The sequence below is a fragment of the Arachis duranensis genome, chromosome 9 (assembly GCF_000817695.3).
Source record: "Arachis duranensis cultivar V14167 chromosome 9, aradu.V14167.gnm2.J7QH, whole genome shotgun sequence".
In the NCBI taxonomy this organism is placed as follows: domain Eukaryota; kingdom Viridiplantae; phylum Streptophyta; class Magnoliopsida; order Fabales; family Fabaceae; genus Arachis; species Arachis duranensis.
The window spans coordinates 12441129-12451184 of record NC_029780.3 but is presented as its reverse complement, the minus strand read 5'-3'; the positions used below and the strand labels follow the sequence as shown (position 1 = coordinate 12451184).

The window sequence follows — 10056 nt, the reverse complement described above, 5'->3', positions numbered from 1 at the left end:
CTCCAAAATGTAGAGACACAGGAGACTGATATTTTTAGAAACTGAAACTTTAATAACATTTTATACCTAAAATATTCTCATTTTAATTAATTAATTCCAATTTTATCCTTTGTGCAAATTAAATTAAAATTTTATTCTTGTTTCAATTTTTGTCTCTCACTTGATACCAAACAGAATACTAAAACTTATTTCAATCTCTGTCTCTTAGTCTCTGTCTCTCAGTCTCAGTCTTTCAGTATCTGTTTCTCCACCAAACGCTACCTTTACATAATGATCAACTTCACATTTATGGTTTAAACTTTAAAAGTATAATAAATATCCATCTTCAAGTTGGTATTTAGTTACAATAGATTTTCAATTTTGAGAATGTTAAAATGGTGACAAATTTTTGTGAAGTGAATGAAGTATTTCGTAAGTCAATCATAATAAATAACCAGTCAATAATGGTAGGTAGTAACAACTTTTTCAATTTCTTAATCATTAGTATAATTCGAAACACAGATTGATTAATTATATAGAACATTATCGGGAATTCATAATTATTTAGTGCAGCTAGCCTTAGCTATGGACACTTACTAAAAGTAAAATAGTCCTTGAATGATATCAAATCGTTTTTATTCACAAATCTTCCCTAGCTTGTTCTACCATTCTGCCAAATGGTAAAAATTAATTGCTTAATCACTCTTTGACAGTAAATAAACATTATAGTAAATTTAACAGAATTTCGTTGAAAGAACTTGTATATAATTAATAGTAAATCTCATGTATATAGAAGGCAAACAGCAGTAGGTGATTAGTACCAGTAATTTATTTTAAAAACACACACACAAAAGAGTTGACCATTGACCCAAGACTTTTCCCTTTACCTTGTTTCTTCAATCATGAAAGTGCTGGTGCGGTCATAACATGCTTCAGATATTCTTTAATCTTTTGATTTCATTATTTCCCCTTTCTCTCTTCCTTTTCAAGCTTCCTATATCCTAAAGGCAATGTTTCAAAATCCAAGGACATTAGCTTGTAAAATGAAATATATTGGATTAATTGTTTGTGTAATAGCAATATGTATTGCAATTATCGCTCAGAAATTTGATGCAGAGACACCGGTAGAAGAAAATACTCCTCCTTCGTATCCAGAGGCATCATCACCAACTCATGACACAAAGTTTGATGTGTTCATCAGCTTCAGTGGCAAAGACATTCGGGAAGGTTTGCTCAGCCATCTCACCAAGGCATTACGGCAGAAGCAAATCTTCACCTTCGTTGACACGAAGCTCGAGCAAGGCGGAGAAATCTCGCAAGAGCTTCTCCAAGCAATTGAAAAGTCGTTGATCTCGTTAGTTGTGTTCTCAGAAAACTATGCGTTTTCGACTTGGTGTTTGGATGAGCTGGTCAAGATTATGGAGTGTAGAAGAGAAAAAGGACAAATTGTTTTACCGGTTTTCTACAGAGTGGAACCGTCTCATGTGAGACACCAGAAGGGAGTTTTTTCTACTGCCTTTGCTAAACAAGAGAAAAGGTTTGGTAAGGAAAAGGCACAAACATGGAGATCCGCTTTTCAGGAGGCTGCTAATATTTCAGGCTTTCATTCAGCAAAATTCGGGTATCTAATCTTACTTTTTCTTTTTTACCAACAATATTTAGTAACCGAATCAAGAATGATACAATAGTAGCAAAAAACAGGTTATACCACTTAGAGAAAAAAACTTAGGATGATTTCACAATCTCCATTTATGCTTTGATGCCTTTGTCCCTTTTTTTAACTAAGCCTAACCCTTAAACTACTGATTGGGAAAATGAAAATGGCATACTTAGTCCTAGTTAGATCACAAGTACAAATTTTTTGTTGTTGTTGTCGTGTTTGTTTGTTTGATTGTTTTGGATTTGGTTATTTTATTTTCTAAATCACAAGTAAAGTTATTCTACTGCATATACTGCATACATTACAAAAAGAGAAATAAATTAATAGAGGAATGTGAATTATATGCTACTCCCACTGCTTGACAAAAGGGCCACCAGTGATAACTTCTCCAGGCTTGCTTGTTCTGTAAGTTCCATCCGACTATTCTTGCTCATATATACATAGTTGGTGAAGTATAAATAAATCTCTAACTAGAATTAAGCCCCATTTTAATTTTTGAGATTGACGAGTTGTACTAATTTAGTTTTTAAATTTTCAATTGCTATAATTTAGTCTCTTAAATTCAAAAAAGTACACCAAAATTGTTCTTCGTGTATGTTCCGTCGCTGAAACTCAATGTCGTTAGTGACGTGGCTCAAACCTTGCCACGCTTGACATATTAAAACAACGTTTTGGCATTAAGAATGCACTAAACAACCTCGTTTGAGTTTGAATAATTAATATTGTTCAAAAGGGAGAAGTATAACGATTTAGTATTACTCAAATTCTCAAACAACGTTGTTTTAATATGTCCAACCTAACAAGACTTGAGCCACCTCACTAACGGTGCTGGGTTCTAATGACGGAAAATACACAAGAAATAAACTATATTAATACATTTTTTTAAATCTAGAAGACCAAATTGTAGCAATTAAAAAATAAGATACTAAATTAATACAATTCGTGAATCTCTATACTAAAAGTAGACATTGACTCCTCTAACTAATTTACATGGAACACATACATGGACATAGATAAATATCTTGAAAATTACTTAGATGTCCCTATCTAAGATGATACACATAGGTCCTGATCAGATGTTAGGCTTAGGAAAGCTGAACCTGTATTTCCGTGTTGTGCAATTTTGCTTCTAAGATGATACACATATGACATATGTAATGTTACTTTTCTCACCAACCATATTTATGAATAGTAGTATAACGAGAATCAAGAATGATGTGATAGTAGCAAAGCTGGCTAAACCACTCAGAGAAAGAAACTTAGGATGACTTCACAATTTCCACTTATGCTTTGATTCCTTTGTCCATTTATAACTAATCCTAAACCTTAAAGGCTTAAACTACGAATTGCAAAAATGGGAATGACATGTTTAATCCTAATTAGGTTACAATTACTCCCAAGTACAAATTTGTTGTTGTTGTCGTGTTTGTTTGTTTGGTTGATTTTTTTTTTAAGTCACAAGTAAATGCATACATTACAAAAAAGAGAAATTAATTTGCGTGTGGTTTTTGTGGAAAGAAATTATGTAAAGAGAGATTAAAAGGAGAAATTAAGAGTTAGTAAATTTATGAGCAAAATATTTTTATTAATGATAAATAAATAACACAAATACTAAAAGTGTGAGATAATAGTAAAGAATAAGTGTGAAATTTTTATTAATGTCTGAGGATGAATGAAGATTTTTAGAGAGGTAAAATTAGGGTAGAACTTGCTATTAAGTGTTCTAAGTTAATACAAAATGAAAAACGATGAGAATAATTAGAAGGAAATAAGTAAGAAAAATAGTCTTACAAGATCTTAGAAAAGCTTGATGAGAGAAGCAGAATAAAACTTTTTCATAATCTTATGTTCTCAACTTAGTAATAAACTATTTTGGAGGGAGAGTATATTGTTCAATGTTAACAATGTTGTCTATTCCCTTTGCTCCCAAGACTAGTTACTAAATTGGATAATTATTAAAAGGTATTTTTGAATATTTTTTCTTTGTTTTAAGTTTTTTTAGCCAAAATATTAAAAAAATTAAAGTTAATTTCCATAAGTTAAAATCACAGTTTTGACAATGTTTTGAGTATTCTTTTAGAAAAATATCCAAAAAAAGAAATATTCATGACACGTAATATTAGTAAAATAATATCTAACTTAATTTATTTCAAACTATATAATTTTTTTTATTTTAAATTTAATCAATCTACTTCAATCAATTTAATTTTCATTTAAAAAAAACTCAACTTGTTAGAATATTCTTTAGGAAAAGCTCAACCTGTATTTCCATGTTTTGCACTTTTGCATTTGAACAAAGGAAAATATTAGATATTAAATCATCATTTTATAGGTCAAGTTTAAGGAGAAAGAAAGAAAAATTTAAAAGAAAAAAAATATTGACTAAAAACTTTAATTTAGAATACTTTAAAAGAAAAATCATTTCAATAAATGAATACATAATTTAGACGTAGAGTATTTTTTTGTATCATTTTTAAAATTCTTATTTTTATTTTCAAAGTTTAATTTGATTAATTTATTCCTCAATGATTAAAATAAAATTTTAATTTTATCATTATGATTTTTTTAATAATTAGTTGTTAGTGAATTTTTTTTTAATTTTATCTCTATTATCATCATCACACCTACTCTTTTATGATGACTAAAAATTCTTAAATGAATTGATATCTCTTAAGAGTAAAATTGAAAAAAAACTAATTGTTATAAAAAAATTAATAATAAAAATAAAAATAAATTTATTTTAAACATTAAGAATTAAATTAAATTAAATTAAAAAAATTATTTGGAATTTGTTTTCGTTTTGGTTTCCATAAACCGGATTATTGTTAGACAGATCTATTTGTCCTTTACTGTACATATTGGGTCAACACTCCTGCTCCGATCTAGCTCTGCTTTTGATATAAAGCCCATTGGCAGGCCCTTTGGGCTTTGCAGCACCTTCTATTCTAAAATCATTTCAAAACATTTATCGCCGGTCACCTCCGCCATGGAGCTTCCGTGGCTTTCAACGCTAAGGTGGCCACTGTCTGTGGCTCCGTCGGTGTATCTGCTGTCGCCGCCTGTGATTGCTTCGTCAATTAGCTATTATAACGTTTGTTCAAGCTTACACTCTTTTTTATCTGATGTTTGTTGCATAGGAATGATGCTGAGCTTATTGAAGAAATCATCCAATCAGTGAACACTAGGTTGAAAAATATGCGCCAGTTTTCCTCAAAAGGACTTTTCGGAATTGCTAAATCAATTTCTCGTGTTGAATCATTGCTTCGCCAAGAGCCAGAGAGCGTCCGTGTCATTGGAATTTGGGGCATGGGTGGTTTTGGAAAGACAACCGTTTCAGAAGTAGTTTATAACCTACTTCGTGATGAATACGAAAGCGTTGTTTTTCTTCGAAACGTAAGGGAAGTATCATTGAGACATGGAATTATTTACTTGAAGAATGAACTCTTTTCTAAACTCTTAGGCGAAAATCTTGAAATTGACACACAAAATGGATTGCCTACTTATGTTGAGAAGAGAATTGGCCGCATGAAGGTTCTTATTGTTCTTGATGATGTTAATCAATCAGAGCAGTTTGAAATTCTAGTTGGAACCCCGCAAAGTTTTGGATCAGGTAGTAGAATTATTGTAACTACCAGAGATAGGCAAGTGCTTGCGAAATATGCTCATGCTAATGATACATACAAGGTTGAACCATTGGAATCTGATGAAGCACTTCAGCTTTTCAATTTGATTGCGTTTCAACAAAATGAAGTTGTTGAAAAGGAGTATCGTGTGTTAGCAGAGAGGGTGGTGGATCATGCCAAAGGGATTCCACTGGTTCTCAAGACTTTGGGTCATTTACTTCATGGAAAAGAAAAGTGGATATGGGAAAGTGAATTAGAGAAACTTGGGAAGATTCCGAATAAGAAGGTTTTTGATATGATGAGGCTGAGTTATGATGAGTTGGATCGCCAAGAGAAATCAATGCTTTTGGACATTGCATGCTTTTTTGATGGAATGAAGTTGAAGGTGAAGTACTTAGAGAGTTTGTTAAAGCATGGGGATTTTCCAGTTCCTGCAGCATTGAAAAGACTTGAAGATATATCTTTCATAACCATTTCTAAAGAGGATGTAGTGACAATGCATGATATTGTACAAGAAATGGCTTGGGAGATTGTTCGCCAAGAATCTATTGAAGACCCTGGTAACTATAGTCGAATTTGGAATCCTGAGGACATTTATCAAGTACTGAAAAATAATCAGGTAAATGTCAAACTTATGATGTATAGAACATTTTACTTCATTTTTTTGTTGGGTTTGCAAGAAGAATATTTGACTTCTCTGAGATAAATGTTGCATTTCATTCTTTTGTTATGTGTTAAAATGAAAAATCTTTTAAAGACCAAAGTGTATATATTTAGTGTTTCAACTTTCAAAAGTGTTAAAACAAGAATGCATACTTACTCTTATTGTTGTTAACTATACTTTAAAACAGGGGAGTGAGGCCATTAGAAGCATAAACTTCAGCTATTCCAAAGCAACAGTTAGGGACATGCAGTTAAGTCCACAAGTATTTTCTAAGATGAGTAAGCTGCGATTTCTTGACTTTTATGGGGAACAACACCTCTTACACTTTCCCGAGGGGCTTCAACAGTTGCCAAGTCGACTCAGATATCTTCGTTGGACTTATTACCCTCTCAAATCATTACCAAAGAAATTTTCTGCTGAGAAGCTAGTTATATTGGAACTACCTTATAGTCAAGTGGAAAAACTTTGGTATGGGATCCAGGTAACTAACTCTGTCCATACATGTTTATGTAATTATGTTAGTTATTAGAACTATTTGGAGAATGATGTTCACATACCATTTTTTGCTCTTTTGCTTTATTGATATTTCTGTTGCTGATGAATAATGTGCAAAAATCATTTTCATATGTTTCATGTTCAATTTATGAAGAGGGATGCTACTGTAGCATGTATAATGGCCGTAGATAAATTAGTACAATAGAGTTAATTATTAGTATAGATAGTATGAATTGGAGGAATTGTAATGGTTGTGTGAAAAGTGAACTGAATTCTCTCCTCATTTGATTATGTATGGGAAATAGAAATATAACTTACCATATAATAGTGGAATCTGTGTGTTCAGGTATTTATGAACATGACTGGGAGTATGAGGAAATAATAGCAATTGAGAAGGAATGAGAGAATAGAATCATTGAAAACTAAAATTCCGAAAATGTATAGGGAACTTTTAGATTAGAATGGCTGGCGGTAGCAGGGAAGAGTGAAGTTGTGGTGGTCTTAAAACTTAAAAGTGGTGGTGGGAGGAAGAAGAAAAATGAGATGAGAAAGAGAGATTATAAGTATAACGATAGAAAGATAATTTCAAAAAAGGTTAGCTCAAATTGGTTATCAAAAATTAATTCCCTAATTAAAGTCATTTCTGAAATGTGCGGTGTTAAATTGGTTCGGACCAAAACAAAAATGTGTTTCTTAATTCTTAAGGCAACGTTTAGTTTCAAAGGTACTGACACAGAGACATGGACACGCTAGTACATGTCTATTGTTTGTTTGTTGAGACACAAATTTTAGATGGACACATTAGTATACAAATGCACAGAGAATACATGTATTTAATGTTCCTCCAGAATGTTGAGACACAAAGACACAATCAATTGGACATAATTTTTTACACTTTTATCTCTTATTAATTTTTACACAATTAATTTTTATACTTTTATTCCTTATCAATTTTTTACGCTTTTATCCTTTATCAATTTTTTATATTTCTATCCCTTATTAATTTTTACAAAATATGGACTTTTTCTAATTTTAGTGTCTTATTCAATGTTTTATCAAACACAATACATATACACTAATAATTTGTGTCCATGTCTTTAATTCTGTGTCTCTGTGTCTCTGTCTCAAGTAAGACATAAAGCAAACGCTGCCTAAGAGCACCTATGCAATTTCACTAGCTGACACAATCACTTGTTGTTATTGGTACAGAATCTTGTGAATTTGAAGGTCCTTAAGGCTCCATATTCCTCACAGTTGAAGGAGTTTCCAGACTTATCAAAAGCCACCAATCTTGAGAAGTTGGATCTCAAATATTGTCTCCGCTTGACTCGTGTCCATCCATCTGTCTTCTCCCTCAACAAGCTTGAGACATTGGATCTAAGCTGGTGCTCTCAACTTGCCAGACTTGAAACTAATGCTCACTTGAAATCCCTTCGTTATCTGAGCCTCTATCACTGCAAAAGATTGAACAAATTTTCAGTGATATCAGAAAACATGACAGAACTGGATTTGCGACACACATCCATCCGAGAATTGCCCTCGTCCTTCGGATATCAAAGCAAACTCGAAAAGCTTCATCTAGCAAACTCTGAAGTAAAGAAGATGCCTGGTAGCATGAAGCTTCTCACAAGTCTGAAATATCTTGACATAAGTGATTGCAAGAATCTTCAAACTCTGCCGGAGCTTCCCCTCTCCATAGAAACGTTAGATGCAGATAACTGCACATCATTGAAGGCTGTGTTTTTCCCAAATGCGAGTGAACAGCTGAAGGAAAACAAGAAAAAGGCTGTGTTCTGGAACTGCTTGAAGTTGGAAAATCAATTTCTCAATGCTGTCGCATTGAATGCTTATATCAACATGGTGAGATTTTCAAACCAATATTTGTCTGCAATAGAACATGAAAATGTAGACAATTCTAATGAAGACCCTGAAGCCTCTTATGTTTATCCCGGGAGCAAAGTTCCAAACTGGCTCGAGTATCAAACAAATATGGATCACCTTACTGTTAATCTCTCTTCAGCTCCATATGCACCCAAATTAGGCTTCATTTTATGCTTCATTGTTCCTGCAGTACCATCAGAGGGTTTTAGGCTGATGTTTACAATCAGTGGTGACGATCAAGAGGAAGACGATGTCAACGAAGTCAGGTTGTACGTGGACAGACCAAGGAAGGAGATTTCATGGGATCATGTGATTCTAATATACGACCAACGTTGTAGTAGCTTCCTAAATAACAGAGGTCAAAATCGAAGAATGTTTAACATCAAGGTCTCAGTTGTGTCACTATCCATGACATCAGAGTATGTGGCAGTGGAGTTGAAAGGATTTGGAGTGCACCCAGTAAACCCATTAGAATATCCAAGTTTCATTAGTTTTATTAAAAAAATGGAACAGTTGGGTTATTATACTACTCCTGCTACTGTCAACCCGGTTTCACTGTGGAATGGAATTAGGTCGTGGTTTGGAGCTCACAATTGGGGATAATATTCAGGATATTTGTTATATATATGGTGTCATGTTAGGTTATTGTATGCGCTTAATCTTCAAAATAAGCCCTGCCATTGGGAGAGTAGTAGAAGGAGTAGGACGAAAATGGATTCTCTTAATTTCTTTTAACAATCGAGGGAATAAAATGTAATTTCTAATTCTTTAAAAAAATTTTTAGATTTTTAGTAATTTTAGAAAATAATTTAAAATGTTTAAAATGCTCTTTATTCTATACAAAACAATTTTTAAAAAATAGCTTAAAAAATATTAGAAATACTATAAAAATTTGTAATATTCTAGTAATTTAGGTAAATATTGGTTATAACTATATTTTTTTAATTTTTAAATTATTATTAACTATGTAGAGTATTTTTTTAATGTCCTAAGTCATTAGGACATTATAAATTTTTATAGTACTCCTAACATCTTTTAAACTACTTTTTTAAATTATTTTGTATAGAATAAAATATTTTTTTGTGGTATAATTTAAATAAATTTATTTAAAAAATTTATTAAAAAATATTCATGAGTTATTAAAAATGGACAAAAAAATATTGTATGAAATTCGAATTGATAGCTCATTAATATTTTAAAAAAGTCTCGTAATTAAATATTTTGTTAGTTTTTTTTATGCATGAAATAAAATATATTTTTTTATTTTTAAATTATTAATTTTTTTAACCAATTATTAATTTTTAATAAAAGAATAGGCAGAATTAAATGTAATTCGAATCTGACAAATTCGAATTACTATGTGAAGCGTGTGTGAATGTAATCCGAATCACCCTTATTCGAATTACTATGGTGTAATTCAAATAAGGTTGATTCGAATTAGTGGGTGTGTGCGTGTGTGAGTAGTTCGAATCATTGTGATTCGAATTACATGTAATTAAAGTTCGAATTAGGTTGATTCAAACTATATATAAATGGCTCTTGGTTGATTCATGAACCAGTTTTTAATTTGACAAATTTTCGTAATTTTTTCTACCCTTAGTTTAATATAGTGATTTGCCCTTAAAAAAATCAATAATAATAATAATAATAACTAGTTATTTCATCTTTTTAGTTGTTTGTTTATATTTTTACAGAAAAAAAGGTTTAATTAGTTTTACTAAATTTATTTTTTAGATTTTATATTTATAAGTTTG

At 31.5% G+C, this 10056-nt stretch overlaps 1 protein-coding gene across 1 annotated transcript in view; it reads left to right on the top strand.

The window, feature by feature from the left end:
• The first annotated feature begins 898 nt into the window (after positions 1–898).
• The window catches only part of LOC107464771 (disease resistance protein RPV1), a 10860-nt gene continuing 1702 nt past the window's right edge, over positions 899–10056 (top strand). Inside the window, exons 1-4 of the mRNA XM_016083737.3 lie at positions 899–1600; positions 4777–5881; positions 6114–6407; positions 7631–8874. Coding sequence (XP_015939223.1) covers positions 990–1600; positions 4777–5881; positions 6114–6407; positions 7631–8874 — 3254 coding nt within the window. The 5' untranslated portion in view covers positions 899–989. The remainder of the gene's footprint in view (positions 1601–4776; positions 5882–6113; positions 6408–7630; positions 8875–10056) is intronic.